This window comes from Theropithecus gelada, chromosome 3, assembly GCF_003255815.1.
Source record: "Theropithecus gelada isolate Dixy chromosome 3, Tgel_1.0, whole genome shotgun sequence".
Classification (NCBI taxonomy): Eukaryota; Metazoa; Chordata; class Mammalia; order Primates; family Cercopithecidae; genus Theropithecus; species Theropithecus gelada.
The window spans coordinates 106,963,875-106,979,494 of record NC_037670.1 but is presented as its reverse complement, the minus strand read 5'-3'; the positions used below and the strand labels follow the sequence as shown (position 1 = coordinate 106,979,494).

Here is a 15,620-nt window from a genome sequence, read left to right as displayed (position 1 = left end):
CATTTATCTACTTTTAAACATTAGAATTACCTATCCTCAAGTTAACTTCTAGACATCACAGTAGTTTCTAGTGCTGAAACTGAGTATTCTCCTTTCTCTTTTCCCAGCCAAAATAATACAGCCAGATTTGTCTTTGGATGCAATTTTTAAAAACATAGAAAAGAAAAAAGTGAGAGTAGAGTGCACAATTATGCCTACTTAATGTTTAAAACCCATTGCCAGCTAGCTAGGTAGGAAAATGCACTATCCTGGATGAAATACATCCTTCCGATCTTGGGGAAAGCACAGAAATAATGAAAATGAAAAGTCCTTCCGTCATACAAGCAGGAAGCCCCATACTGCGAGAATTAATGGCTACAGACCTGGGCATCCTTCAAATTATGAACCTTGAAACCACTGAGCCATTTATCAGAAGTCAATAGAGATACTCAGAGTGCTCCATATAATGACAGCGACATACAGTCGTGCAAAAGGACAGTCACTATAATTAGACACAAAGCAAAGACTACTTACCAATATACCCGTTCCTTTTTTTGTTGAGCAACTTCCACGCTCAGTCAGTCTTCAGAATGGTTTAAAACCGATCAGTCTTGTCATTTTCTAGCATTCGCATTGTTACATTAGGAAAAATGTTTTCTTTTCTTTTTTCCCCCTTCCTACTGTGAAACTTTGGGTTCGTAGCTCCCCAGGATCAATTCTGAACAAAGCCTCCAGCTGCAGTGCCATCCAATTTGAAGCAGACATTGGGGACAATTTAAGGTTTTTATCCACAAGAAGGTTTTTTTCCATTCTCTTAAATGCAGCCATAATTAGAGTAATTTTTCATGTAGCCCGCTGATTACAGCGTTTTTACCGTCAAAGATAATTACCTGTAATTTTCTTCCACTTTTAATACTAAAAAGCCATCTTTATTTAGATTCAGGAACAGGAAAGGCGAAACAAAAGAGGGAAATTATTCTGTTATTCATACACAAATTGCAGAGACGTAGGACCTAAAATTGAAAATTAACCAAAATTATAATGCTGAAAAGAATGGAAGAGGCTGCAGAAGTACAGCTGGTAGTGGGGCTTTGCTGAATTATTCAAATTACGTTAGGGAGAAAGCTACCATACATCGAAACCAACACTAATTTTTCTTTAAAAAAATTTCACCAGATACATGCCAAACCACTGTGAGTGCATAACATTCTGAAACTCGGCAAATGCATGTTGACATATTCGAGGTGTTGTCATGATGCATTTGTATCGATCTGTTTATCTCTTAACAGGAGTTTAATTAAGCAAGAAATTCTGCCAAGTAGTTCCCCCAGACTGCCCTTGGAACTGGGCTTTCTCTGGATCCTCTGAACCTCAAGGGTTAATATGTTCACTCTTTAGAATGTATTGACCCTATGGTAAGCGGATTCCCGAGGGAGGGATTGGTAGGAGGGGCGTGGGCGAAAGGCATCGCCCAGTGGTGGTGCCTACTACGCCTCCCCACGTTCGAACTTCTCCAGAGGTTGCAGAGTTCGAGTTGTGGAGCCTAGTTCTGACCGTATTTCCTATTTAAAAAGAGAGAAAGTTGGGGAGAGAGAGAACAATAGCTGGGGGTGGGGTAGAGGAGGGAGGGAATGAAGGGAACGATTTCTCTTTGGCACCAATAAACATCTCATTATCTTTTGACACAACTTAGTCAAAAGGTTTCTGCCGCCGGAGAAAGGCCTTTTTGCACTGGGATGGAAAGCCAAAGATTTCTCAGGCACTTAACATCTCTAGTTGCTTACAACGTCTACAGGGTCAGGAAACAGCGTCATCTATAGATAGAACAGCAGGGCTTCTTGCTGGAGTCTTCCTTGGTGCGTTCCTAAATTTGGGTTTTCGATCTCCCCAGCTTGGTTCTGCGTCTCAGCCAATCATGCCCCTCCAACCCCAAGGTCGCAGCGTTTGTGCTCGGCGGGCAGTAACTCCAAGACCCGCATAGCCTCCTCCCACCCCCACCGCCCCGACACACCAGCTTGAGGCAAAGACCCTGAAAAGCAGCCTCGAAGGGGTTCAGAGGCCAGTTATTTCGGAAACCTTCCCCCAAGGGGAGGAAACATTTCGAAGGGGCTACACCGTCCAGAGATTCATCAGACTACACCTGCCTTTGCAAATGTCCGCATACCTGTGGTTCTAAAGGAGCCCCATTGCGAGCTCCGTTTGATATCTTGTCGCCTCAAAATCTAAAATCACGGCCACATGTAAAGCCCTCTCTGGATTCACCTAGGATTAGCTGTGAATAATAATTCTTAAATAGATTTTAGCTTGGAATCTCCAGCCGAGTCTTTCCACACCTTATAGAAACATGGTACTTTTCACAGGCTCCAGTCACAAGCTGCACCAAATACATCAACAACATAGAAAACAAGAAAGACAAATCGAATACTTAAGGATCCCATTCTCATTCGCACCCTTTCACTCAACAGAACAACAGCCCTTTTTACTGTTAAAGGGGATAAAAGGTCAGCACAGAGAAATCTATAAAGCAAAGTTGTAGCCCATGATAAATTACAACGGCAACATGTATCTTGGAAACGGTGAGAAGAGAAATAAGAACTGTTCCTTGAAGTATACAAGAAATAAAAACTTACCATTAGTGAATATCTCTTAAGCAATGATCAGGGTCTAGAAATCTATACTGAACCGAAGCACAGGAGAATATTTTTCTGAGTCTCAGGGCAGAAGCTCTTTCTCTATATTCTTGGTTGAGTGAGCACATCCAGGTGTGAAATTGTTTGCACACCCCAGCACCTCTTATATTGCCAGCAAAATTAGCTGTTATTACTGTCACTGTTTAGTGATGGTTAGCGTGGTACAAAAAAAAAAAAAAAAAAAAAAAAAAAACTGCTGTAATCAAGACCTGGCGCATCTTTGCAAATTACAGATAATTGTAAACGTCCAGATTATGATAATAGCATCCTAATCCAGCCTGCAATATAATTATTACAGAGTGTTACATCTGAAACTGTCCAGTAGGGCTAATTCAGCCATTATTTAGACCCTATTTTTGCACTGCAAATGGGTTGCTGAGTTGAAAATGTACGATTGTAATTTCACAGGGCACTCAATGAGTAATGGTATAGGAAGAGGAAAATACAAAAGTGAAATGTGAACAGTAGCGATCAAATCAAACCCTGAAGGACAAAAGACTGTTTGATTCATGTGGAAAAAGAAGAGCAAGAATTAAGAAAATAGCAAATCAGTGGTCTGAAGCATTTCATGTCCAAATCTTCAATAGTGCAGGGCTGATGTGTTTGCAAGGGCAGCTGCATCTGCTGCTTTCTGGAGTCTAAAATAATTTTTCTTTTTCTTTTTTTTCCCAACCCTCTGTCTTTTATTCCCCCTTCTCTCTCCAGAAGCATTTTCCTGTTTTAAAAAGGTGTCCCTCCCCCAAAGCAAAGAACATTTGTCAGTTTCACCATTGTTTCCACAAAATCACCTCAGAGTGTGCCTGTCACTTGTTTATGAACATTTTCTTAAATGAAATTGCTGTCTCTCTTGTTATCCAAGTAAAATGCCCTTGGGCACTTGTGTTTCTGCCCTCTGTCTTCATTCTCTTTCAGCGTGTACTAAGTCATAGAATCCTAGATGATATTAGCAGAAAACATATTGAATGCTGCTAATTAAATATAGCCAGCTGGGAAGCTGTCTTCTCCAGTAGGCTTGGCTGGCTATTGGTTTTAATCCTATCATTAACTTTTATTAATTAACACCCCTCCACCATATAAACCAGTCCAGCTGCTTCCTTTGCTACCTGTCACCAATGTGCTAAAATGAGCAAGGTCAATCTTATTAAAATATAGGAGGACCAAAGAAGGAGGGAGTTAGAGCAAGAGAGGGAGAGAGAGGCTGGAGAGAGGCTGGGGGACTATGCTGGTCCCAGAGTCAAAGAGCTCTAGCGGTTCAAGCTGTTGCTTCCCGGAGGATGAACCCTGCCCTAGTGGAGGGTTCTGGAGTCTAGTTCTGGTTCCTGGTGGGGACCTCCTAGTCAAAGATACCTAAAGCCTGTTTATCCCCAGGAGCTCAATTTTCCCACCATGAATACAGAGAATTTCCTAGGCATCTTTTCTAGCCTCCAGGCCAATGTGCGCCGACTCTCCCTCCTCCCACCACTTCACAGACCCAGGAGCTGCCCAACCAGGGCCACCCTGCAGGGTGGCAAGCAGGCTTCCTAGCTCTTGTGAATTTAAGGGCAATAATGAAATGTCCCCTGTTTAGTGACCCCTGTTTATAGATGAAAGTTGAGTCCATATCCTGCTCTTCCTCCGCCCCTCTTCCCTGACCTTGCAAATGGCAAGTGGCAGAAATAGTCCTGGATGACAATAAGCTTCCATTGGCAGGTTTCTGTCTTCTCGGTTAGCGAGAGAGAGAGAGAAAAAAGCTTTTAAAATATATCATAGCTTGGAAACTGTTTACTGCCCTTTACCCTCACGCACTTCTTAAAAAAAAAAAATACACTAGACTGCATGGTGAAGATTCCACAGAGAATCCTTACCGAAACTAGGAGAGAGGGAGGGTATGTGTGTAGAATGATGTTATGAAGCCATTTTTTTTCCTTCCTGTGGTGAAAGGTCGTAATGTGTGGTATTTCACGGTTTTATATAAATCTTGGTTTAGGATGTGGAACAGACTCAATAATACATGTGCTTTTGGCAAAGAGACTCCTTCGGATCCCGTAAATCAGAAGTAAATAAGAAGTCCAAGTGAACAAAAGAGCAGGAATATTTAATTGATGCAAAACAGGACTCTCATCTGCTTTAAAGAGAGGTTCATGTAAATTCCCTTAGTTCCTATCTTCACGGTAAGAGCCCGACATATAAAACAGGTTATTACATTACAGCCGGCAGCCTTGGATGATTGAAAGGAAAGGCTCCCCACCCCCAACACACACACACACACACACACACACACACACACACACACACGCAATAGATACAATGTATACTTTCGGCCCTGAGGAATCGAAAGCCTGTCAGATGCAACAGAAAACGCCGAGGGTGGGGGGAAAGAGACAGGGCTGCGTAGAAAATATTTAACCAATCCCACATGTGCCACCGCTATTTGGGCTATTTTTAAGGCCCAGAGTTCGCTGCGACTGGGCTGAGGTTGAAAAAAACCAAGCACTGTGTGCAAAGACCGCGGGCAACCTGGGAACGCAAGCCGAGGCCGAGAGCAAGCTGCAGCGCCCCCTCCCCAAGCTCCGGAGCGGCGGGAGCCTCTACTGGCTACTGTGGGAGGGGGTGCTTAAGGGTGGAGGAGCTGAGTGACCGCAGGCGGATCCGCCGGCGTGGCGAGCTTCCCAGAGGTGCCCGAGGGCGTCTGCCCTCTGGGTGTGCCTCCAGGGAGGGCTAGAGAGCTCTAGGTTGGCAAGATCCCAGTGACCAGTGGGAGGCGCGCGATCCAAGGGGTTGCAGGGATGGGGCGGAAAGGAGGGGTGGTTGGGTAGCCTAAAGGTCCCTCTCCCAGAATACAAGGAAGCGCTAAGAAGGAGGATGTGGGGGCAGAGTTTCTGCAGGCATCCCGGGCTCTTCGGGCTGGAGAGCTCAGGAGACTGAGCGGTGTCAAGGCTGGAGTGAGCTATAGGGCGCGCTGGGAGGAGGTGAGCGCAGCCTGCCTTTGGCGCGCTGTGGGTGACTCCCTGGACTGCGCGGCCAGGACGCCGCGAGCGGTGGGGCGTCCGGTGGGATCAAAGGAACCAGAGGAGGCCAGCCGACGCGTCTGGGATTGTGGGATAAGGGGCGGGAGAGACGAGATTGACATGGGCGGGGAGATCCTGGCCTGGCCTGTGTCACCGGAGGGGGTTGTGTGCGTTTGTGTCTTTGTGCGGATCAACGCGCACCGGCCTGAGGCCGAACCCTGGGTGGATCCGAGTGTGAGTGGGCAGGCTCCCGGGTGGGTGCTCCGACGGGAGGGAGAGAGAGCAAGTGAGATCAAGGGCAGCGAGGTCTGCGGGTTTCTGTGTGTGTGTGTCTCAGGCCCTGTGGCTCAGCACTGGAGCCGCCTGGCACCCACAGGAATGCGGCTTCTCTCGGATCCCCAGGCCGCCCCTTGTCCCACAAGGAGGTGGCCGCCAGGAAAAAGGGGGGAAAAAGGGCAGAAATCCGCCTAGCCCAACCCGAGTCTCAAACAAAGGCCAACTTATCTGATCTCTTACAGGAGGGCTCAGGAGGCGGTCTGGGCACCGAGGAATCGCGCTGGCCCTGACCGCATGCCCCAGCCTTTCTGGGGTTTGTGAGGAGCTCTGAAGATGAGGGTGAGGTGTTGGAAGTAAGGGGTGGGGAGTGTGAAGACGCCCACTGAAAAAAGCATTAATCTTGGACTTGATTTCGTTTTGGGAGCACTAGACTGAGAGCTAGGCAAGTGGAAACCGGAAGGGGCAGGCAGAGGGGTCACCCAGTGCGATGTCAAGAGTGGGGCCGGCCGGTCCGGGAATATGCTAGGGAGTGGAGCACGTTTATATTCGACGTAGGAAAAACAATGGAGAGGAAGAGAAGGTGGAAGGGAGGACAAGGGAGAGAAACATCACATAGATATTTTTAGACTTTGCTGAAGATCTGTTATTTTTACATCCTTGGGCGCAGGACTGCAGGGAGTTAAATTCCCCTGAGAGAATCCCCATGGTGCCAGGGAAAGCCCGCTGCAGACTGGTTTACCAGAATATTTTTGTCCACAGCTCCCAGACCAAGCTAAAAAATAAAAACCGCACGAGAGAAGAGGCCTTTGCGAGTGGAAGAAGTGAGGTTAGCACAAGGGAAGGAATCTTGAAACCAAGTCTGTGTCTGCGCGGCGTTGGGCTGGGCCACCTAGCAATGAGGCTTTAGTGATCTTAACTACAAGCAGCCTCAAAGCTAGGGTGGAGGAGTGGTCATTTAAAAAGAGCTTCCCTCTGTCTCTAGAAGAATCAAACCCTCCCTTCCCTCAGCTCGGCCGCGCCCGGTGAATGGGGATGAGGAAGGGATCCCCCTTCTTTTCCACCAGTAATGGGGCTGGGGAGATGATAGGAACAGCTGGAAAACTATCTGCCCTCTCTGTGTGCATAAAGGAAAACAGTATGTTCCAAGCACATTCTTGCTACTCTTAGGCAGCCAGTAGGTGAGAAATATTGGAGGTGTGCAGTGGGTGCGCCCCCACCCCCAACCTTCCCAAACACGCACCCCTTGGCAGGGAGAGGCGTCCGCGCAGGGGAAAGCCTGGCGCTGGCACACCGCGAGCGCGGGTTTCTCCCAGTCGGAGTCGCCAGAAATAAAGCGCTAGCTCTCGGTGTAATGGAAACTCCCGAAATCCTTGCAAGCAAAGAAAGAAAAGTAGGAAGTGGATATCTTCATCTCTTCCCCAATCCCCCTATTCTCTGTGAGCGCAGAAAACAAAATGGGACACCTTTTGGCTTTCCCCACCTCACCCCCCCCCGCCCCCGCACCCCGCCGCAAACCTTCCTATTGCCACCTCTTCCCCGCACCCAATGCTCCTTCCGAGAAAGTACGGCTGGAGCGGATTGGGGAGACGGAAATATTGAGTCGCGGTCGCTCTGGAGTTGGGGGTGCGGGAGGAGGAGGGGTCCACAGGCCAGGCTGCCGGGCGTAGTGCTACCTCGGAGCCAGGCTGCGGGGTATGTCTGAAGAGTGGCCAAAATATTGATTCCTCCAAGAAGCAAGCTGTTCCACCTGGCGGGCCTGGTAACTCTTCTAGAAAAAAAATAAAGGAGAAGAGAAAGAAAAAAATAAAGGAGATGGAAGGGAGGTAGGAAGAGAGGAGGAGGAGGAGGCAGGCAGAGAGAGAGAAACATGCAGGTAAGGTAAATTCCCCTCAGGGCACATAGCGTGCCTTTTCAGGTCTAGTCTCCCAACCCTGGAAGAGCCTTCTCAGAAATCCTCAGCGACAGGATATAATTTTTATGCTCTAATCTACCCCCACTTTAAGAAGGTTCTTTTGTCACATTTATTGCTGCTGACTTCCTAGCTGTAAAATATTTCACATGCATCTTGTAATTTCCAACGCAACATTTTCCTTCGTATCCTGAGTCAGGCCCACTGAAGGACAGTCAGACAGAAAGAGACCTACAATTCAGGCCTGGGTCTTTAGGCGCAGTGCGTAGTTCTGGTCATACTGTTGATATTTACATGCAGGAGTGCAAGAAGAAGGAAGGGACACAGGGCACAGCTGCAGCAACTCCTTTCTCTCTGTCCCAAAGAAGGCTTCCCAAAGGAGAAATCCTCGTAAACAGATTCCATTTTGCATCATTTAGAGCCTGTTTTGCCACTGTTTTATGTAAAAGCAAAGCAGAGGAAGCTCCTTCCTGAAAAAAGGAAGGAGGGAAGGGAAATATTAAGAATATTATCTCACACAAAATGAAATCAACACAGTGTCACAATGCTTTCCATTCCTTCCTTTCCCCAACCCTGAAGTTCCCTCTTCACCGTATCTACAATGTTTTCATCTCTCAAAAAGAGCTGATACATTTATAATCATACTCCAAAGAGTCCAAGGTTTTATCATTTGCCATGCTCCAAACATTTTAGATTTTTAAAAAATGTAATAGGTGTGAGGGAGGATTTTTCTTTTCGTTTTCTCATCTCTGGAAACTCCCTTTGAAGGGTAATTTGTCTAATTGCTCTGGCACTACACAGAGGCTGATGATGGGTGGGGGCGCTTCTCCAACGTAATTGCTTTGAGCTTAGAATTCAGAGGGGTTATTGAGGGATTTCTGTTGCCTTCTAACTTACATACAGGGTGAGAGGGATGTATTTTTATTTCAGCATAACCTTCTACCTGAAACAATTTGGAGTTAATTTTATCTAAAGGTTTTTTGTGTGTGTGTGGCTAAGCAAAAACACACACACATACACACAAAGTATAGCATTGAACATATACACATATACAGTCTGCATGCATGCAGCCCCGACTTTTCTTTTTTGCCTTGTTGGATCTCTGCAGAGCTTGTCCTTCTTTAGTTGCCTTCAATAAAACTTCACTAGCCAGTTATCAGAGAGGTAGAATCAAGTATTTTTCAGAAACAATCCGCTTTTCATGGTCGAAATAATTTTATTTATCCAGAATATACAGTTTAATTCCTCTATCTACACTTATTTACATGGCTAAAATGACATTGAAAAAAGTCTTTTGAAAAGTTGAGGTCATAGATTTCAAGGCACCATTGAAAGTGTCCACAGTTGCGCAAAAAAAAGTCCTCTGTAAAAAAAGGGGGGGGGGGGGTCTTTGAAACGCAATAACTTAAAAGCAAAAAAAAAAAAAAAAGCTTTACACATGAATCTTTTTGTTTCAGTTTTCTGAACTTCCCCATATGAATTCCTTTCTTTATGATTTTCTAGAAGAGCAAAACACAGTAGTCCCAAAAAAGAGAGTAAGAGAGAGCAGCCCATCTAATAGAGTGTCCCGGAGGCCAGCGCCAGCGGGTGCTGTAAGGAGCCGGGTGGCGGCAGGTGGGAACTGATTGAGCTGGCTGCACTTGTGTACCAGGATGCAGAGTTCTCCAGGTAGCTGGACGCTGGGGACTGGTTGGAGGTCGGAGGGTGGGCATGAGGGTGGTGGCTGAGCGAGCGGGACGAGCCCTGGGGCTCCCACACCGCTGGAGACTGCGGCGAGTTACACGCCATTGGGTCGCTGGAGCTGGGACTGTGCTCCGGGGGCATCTCCCCGTTTTTCATGATCTTCTTGATCTTGGATCTTTTGTTCTGAAACCAGATTTTCACCTGAGTTGGGGAACAAAGGCACACGTTACCGGGACACTCAGAGGTCGCCCGCGCCTTCCCCGGGGCGACGACTGGAGGCATCTTCGGGCCCCTGGGCGGCCCAGCCCTGCCTGGCGTCTCCCCGCCGCTTGCGGCCTATGGCCAAGAAGCTATGCCTGAGGCAAACCATGGAGCTCTGGCCACAGAGGGCGCCCTGGCCGGCTCGGTGCGCCCCGGCCCAGTGAGACCACGACCCCAAGGCTTGTCTTTTGTTTGGGCTGGGGGTGGGTGGCGCGAGCGCGGCGGCTGTGCGCCCGAGTGTCCGCGGCGGCGGCGTGACTCGTGTAAGCCTGCGCAAGACGCGCGGAACGCGGCGAAGGTCTCCAAAACAATCGCGGGAGCCCGGCGGGGAAGGGGCGTGGGGCGGGGTACGCGCGCCTGTGGTGAGGAAAAGGAGCGAGCTCCCAACCTCCCGTCCTACTCCCTTCACTCCCTCTGCAGCTCAGAGAGGCCAGAATCTGACTGCAGCTCTTGGTGGCGACTGGAACGTTCTTTATGCTTCCGTAGGCCCCAGCTGGGTTGGAGGAGTAAAGGGAATGGGACAATCCAGGAAGACTTCCCCCCGTACAATAGCGCCCCCCACCTCGCGACCCTCAGGCGGCCGTGGCCTGAAGCTCCCATAGGCTCAGGGCACCATCCTTCAGTTTCTCCGCTCCAGGCGACGTTCTCAGCCTTTTCTTAGCCTGAGACCACTGCGAGGACACCAAGCCCTGCTCACCCCGAGGAGGCACTACATTGTTAAGAAAACTAGATAGCTTCTCAAGGTTGCAAAGCCGCTCTAAAAATAACCCTCCGCTTGCTTTCAACCCCAGAAATTGACCCCCGAGCTCCGGAGGCCCGATGCGGGGTGGGGGCGGCGGCCGCGGTTAAGTGGGAGGTATCTCCAGACCGCTGATGAATCCCATCCCCACCGTCTCAAGGCCTGGCTCGCGGAGGGAAAAGCATAGGGGCTGGTGTCTTTGTGTCTGTTAGTTTCTCACGGGTACTTTTGAAACCGCTCCAGTCCCATCGAGACTGAACCGTGCGACCCAACCAGACCTGCAGCTCAGGCAGGTCTAGTGCATGGCAGCGGCGTATTTACCTGTGTTTGTGTCAATCCCAGCGAGGCGGCCAGCTCGGCGCGTTCTGGCAAGGCGAGGTACTGAGTCTTCTGAAACCTTCTCTGTAACGCGGCCAGCTGAAAGCTGGAATAAATAGTCCTGGGTTTACGAACTTTCTTTGGTTTGCCATTCACCATTCTCACCTCGGGCTCGGCCACTTCTTTCTCTAAATAATCAAAACAGACTCAGTTAAAGCTTGTCACCAAACAATGCCCTTTTTGCGGAAGGGCCTCAAATAGAGTCCTAGAGTTTCTTACCACGCAGTCTTCACTCTTTGCTCGTATCACCATCACCTTTGCTTTTCAAGACCGCGATAAATATGCTCCTCCCCCAAATATGGAAAAGCGCGGTAGCCTCTGATTAATTCCTACTCTGTTCATTCAGATAGTTTGTGTACAGCATTTCCTACAACACAGCTTTCTCCTTGGCATCTGGGATTCAGCTCTTGCGGTGGTTCCTCCTTCTCCCGGACTTGTTTTTACGCCCACCCTATGCTCCCCCGCGTTTCCGAGACAAAAACACCAGCCCCTCCCGGGGCTTCAAGGAGGCAGCCCTGGGCCGTGACCCCGCTTCTGTCGGCGTCTGTTCGGGCGCCCGCAGAAGCCAGACGCTTGGGCAGGGAAGACGCTAACTGAGGTCTCCAAAGTTCAAAGACCCACAAGCAAACTATGCTCCTTCACTTCAGCAGCAAGCGGTCGGGGCCGCAGCAGACAGAGGGCCGATTATGCAGCCCCCATAATCTCACTGCAGATCTGCGAGGGCACAGATGTGTCTGGTTTCTTTTACAAATAGACTTAATATGTTCTTGGTAAAAACACACACACACACACACACACACACACACACATACACACACACAACTTCCACTTATGCACGAAATACAGAAAGAGTGAAAGAAACGAAGACGCCTCAACCCGGGGCTCTCTTTTAAAGTTCAGCAAGAGTCACACATTGAGAAGGAACCGGTGGGGTGTTTTCGTAGGAAAGGGGCGGCAGGTCAGGACGAGATTCTCACTGTCATGAGTATGGGTTTGGGCGGCAGAGGGAGGGATTGCCAAACTCGTGTTGTACAAACGTGCCCTGGGGCTACAACTCCCCTTCCTCAAAAGTACCACCCCTCTGGAACTGGCGGAGAACCTCTCCAGGGTGTGTGTGTGTGCGTGTGTGTGTGTGTGTGTGTGTCAAGTTCCAGGGAGAAGTGTGGAGAATGAGGGCTGTGGTCTCAATTCTGCCAGAGTAGGGGATGCTAATATTAGCAGGATTATTAATATGCTGGTGGGAAGAGATCAAACCTTACCAGTAAAACCTCTCCGCCGAGCCTCATGCCTCTCTCTTACCGCCCAAGCTCACTAACCCTCTTAAACTTTCTAAGTTTCAAAGTGGACGAAAGAGGAGGAGGGAAAGACACGTTTTGGGGGCCTATGGAGAGAGAAAAAAAAATGTCCTACAACGTGACCCCTCAGCAACCCTCCTCCACCTTTAAATGGCTTTTTGTTTTTGGAAATGCCTGGATAAACCGCAAAGCTCTCGGCGCGCTCTTCTCTGGCTGGCTACAACTCCTTAACCCCCCACCCCCACCCAGCGTGCTCAGGGCACCCGCACCGTGCTAGCTTGTGGCGGCTCTCAAAACTAATCCTGACTGAGTCTTTGAGGCAGCCTTCTACTCCCACTCGCACCAACCCAGCACGCTTACCAAAATTCCCAACAACTAACCTCCTCTTTATTACGCAAATGCCAGGGGCTGCTTGATTCTTTCTTCTCTCCACCCCTATCCCCTTTCCAGCCTAGCCGGCTTCCTGGCCGGGCAAGCTGGGAATTCAGCGAATGAAGGGCCGGAGGGGAGAGACGCTAGTTCGAACCTCCACAGGGCTCTCCTGCTAAGAATCCCTAAAATGCTGGCCGGAGAAACTCTCTTTGTCGGAGGGTCTGAGTCCTACTCCCTTCTGCCGGTGCGCCCCCACTGCAGTGAACCGCTGTGACCCCCAATCTACCACCCCATCTCGCGCCCCCAGCGTCCTAGTCCCCCTGTATCTGCCCAGCCTGCCCCCTGTCCATGTACCTGGCTGGTTGGTGGCGCTTGGGATGCGGTTGTAGGCGCCGCCGTACTGGTGGTAGGAGCTGGCGTAGCTATAGTCGGCATAAGCTTTGGCTGGGTAGCTCCCGGCGGAGCCGTTCACGCCGTGATACTGATACTGGTAGGGGTTGAGCGCTTTGCCATAGGAAGCCGAGGTAGGAGAGCAGTAGCCGTGCGGGGCTCCCCCCGTAGGACTGTAGTAGTCAGAATCGGTAGCTGACGACTCGGGCAAAGTTGGCGATTCCTGAGAAGGATGGTGCATAGCTGCGGACGTCTGGAACGGAGCTTGGAAGTCGCCGGATCGGATGCTGGGGACCCTTCTGTCAAACACTCCTGTCATCGCTCACGGGCGGCGGCAGCGGCTGTGCTTGCTGTTGTGGCGGCGGCGGCTGCCCGAGTTGGCTGTGGGGCTGCTCTGGTCTAAGCAGACATGGCTGTGGGAGCGAGGGAGGAGGAGGAAGAGGAGGAGGAGAGAAGGAGGAGGCGGCGGCCGCGGCGAGGAGGAGGCTGGGAGTCTTGGAGTCTCTGTCTCCGGCCGGCTGACTGCTGGCTGAGGCGCAGCACTGCCTTGGTTAAATCCTTAATTGCGCGCTTACGCACAGCGGGGTGGATCTGGTTCTATTGGCCAGGGCCTCGGGAGCAGCAGTAACACCCTAACTCGTCCAACTAGTTTTAGCACAACAAAGCATTGCTTAAAAAGGGAGTGGGGGGTACGGAGGGGGTGTGTGTGTTTGTGTGTGTGTGCGCCCGCGCCTTTGTGTGTGTTTTTGCTTGTTGTGGAGTGGGGAGGGGTCTCAGTCAATCTGTTTTTAGTAAATTCCAAAGACATCGCAGAAGCCCCAGCACAAGGCTCTGTGATGTCTGGGGACAATGTGTTCCAATCAGAAGCCTCAAAAGTGCACATGTTTTGGGAATGAGGTGGGCGACCATCTTTCCTTGCTCCCCACTACCCCGCCCCCGTGGGCTGCACCAAAGGCCAGTGTAGAATTAAATACTGATACTGAAATAGGGAGTCAAGGTGCAGGGAGTGTGTGTGCGGGGGGGGGGGGGGGTGTAGAATGGAGGCAAGAAAGAAGGGAAACAGCATTTTTTTTTAAGAGGCGTGTTCGCAAGCAAGTTGTAACTTACATGTTTTGAAAATTTGCTCTTTGGGGAAAGAGGCAACTTCCTTTGCAGGAGATGAGTGTGTCCGGGACGCGGGCTGGATAGGAATGCCCAAGAATGCACAATGTCCATTAAGTCGGTGAATGGCAGAGAGAGTTCCTGCAGCCCAAAGTCCTTAACATGATTTTTAAAAATTACTGTCTTAAAGAAATATAACTTAAGGAAGCCCAAATCCTCGTTGCTGGTTTGCAAGAAGAGCCAAACAGCTCCACTTCTGTTTAATATTTTCATCTATTTTCAAGCCATTGGAATAAAGAGTCTTTAACTATGTTCAGTGGCCAAAAACTCCTGCAAAGGTGAATGGATCCATGTATAACCTGCCATGCCTCCAGGAAAGAATGGGAAAGTCTCAGAAGTGGGGAAGGAGACAAGGATCAAAGCCTTTGCAAAGTCAGATGATGCTCATTGATTTCCCCCTCCTGGCTCCATGGATGTGGCACTCGAGGCCCAGTCTCTCCATTCCCCAGACCCGGATTTCTGTACCCTCTCCCCTTTATTTCCTGCTGCAAAGACATCCTACTTAGCTCCTGTGCAAGGGAGAAAAGGATTCAAGAATCATTCAGTTGGTACACGAGGTCTAAACTTTGCTCTTCAGGAAGGTGCTATCCTTGTTCTAGTCGTGATCCAGCTGGGAGTTTAGAAATTCAACATAAAAGTCTCTCCCAATCCCCGTTGTTACTCCCCTCAAATAGGCAACTCCGGGGAGTGGATCCTGATTTGGGGCCTTCCTGTATCTTCCTTTACGGGGTCCAAGACCGGCAACCTGGGAGTTCCACTGGATATCTAGGGTTATCTGGCCTCCCCTCCGTTTTCCCTCCTACCGAAGAAGAAAGCGTCTGTGTTAGTTGTGTCTAGTATTAGTTTAGCCTTACTTGGGGTGTGGAGCCACTCGGCCCAAAACAGGCCGACAGGTAGAGGTAGGGTGTCTGGAACTCGGAGCAAGATACAGCCCCGCTCAGGAACTCCAAAGCAGAGCTGCCGCGCGTGCACCAGCTCCCTGCCTTTGCGGTCTGGACTGGACACACACACAAAACGCAGCTATTGTCGCAGTTCCTTTTGGGGGAAACTTCAGTGCCAGGAGACTGGCGCCCAGCAGCATTCTCTTTCTCCCCCTGGCCCGAGTCACGAGCTTTTGGGCCTGGGCTGCCCTGGGCTTCTCTGAGGTGGACTTTAGAGTAAACAGAACCGCAACTGCCAGTCAGCCGTGACTCGGCGCTGTCGATTACCGACAGGCTGTTAACCGTCTGGATGTAGGCTGTGAGGAGCTAAAGAACAGCAGGGAAACATGGGGCTGCGGTCCTGGGCTCTGCTCTGCAGAAGTTATCGGTGCCAATCGAGTCATCTGACACACACCCTGCCATTTAATTACAGGAATCGCTTCCCCAGATCAATGCCAAGGACAGTTCAAAGCATCTCCCGGCAAAGACAAGTGGGCAGGGAGCCAGGCCTCCCTTCCTCCGGTCCCCTATCTTTGACACTTTTGGTTAAATAGAGATTTGAGTTACCACATGGTTATAC

The 15,620-nt window shown here is 49.8% G+C and overlaps 1 protein-coding gene and 1 long non-coding RNA gene across 2 annotated transcripts in view; both read right to left on the bottom strand.

The window, feature by feature from the left end:
- The window catches only part of LOC112621450, a 47,843-nt gene extending 45,098 nt beyond the window's left edge, over positions 1-2,745 (bottom strand). Inside the window, exons 1-2 of the long non-coding RNA XR_003118728.1 lie at positions 2,610-2,745; positions 870-992 (exon numbers count right to left, since the gene is read on the bottom strand). This is a non-coding gene — a long non-coding RNA (uncharacterized LOC112621450). The remainder of the gene's footprint in view (positions 1-869; positions 993-2,609) is intronic.
- Positions 2,746-9,037: 6,292 nt separating this feature from the next.
- Positions 9,038-13,746, bottom strand: DLX5 (distal-less homeobox 5). Its single transcript, XM_025380895.1, has 3 exons — positions 12,924-13,746; positions 10,846-11,030; positions 9,038-9,725 (listed from the first exon to the last, which is right to left on the bottom strand). The coding sequence occupies exons 1-3, from the start codon at positions 13,276-13,278 to the stop codon at positions 9,396-9,398; spliced, it is 870 nt and encodes a 289-aa protein (XP_025236680.1). The 5' UTR covers positions 13,279-13,746; the 3' UTR covers positions 9,038-9,395.
- Positions 13,747-15,620: the final 1,874 nt, after the last annotated feature.

Excerpts from the sequence above, each read along its gene's own strand:
- DLX5 (XM_025380895.1), bottom strand. The coding sequence starts at position 13,278 with ATGACAGGAGTGTTTGACAGAAGGGTCCCCAGCATCCGATCCGGCGAC. Across the intron at positions 11,031-12,923 it reads AAGCGCCACCAACCAGCCAG|AGAAAGAAGTGGCCGAGCCC; the intron begins GTACATGGACAG and ends TTGATTATTTAG. Across the intron at positions 9,726-10,845 it reads TGGGATTGACACAAACACAG|GTGAAAATCTGGTTTCAGAA; the intron begins GTAAATACGCCG and ends TCCCCAACTCAG.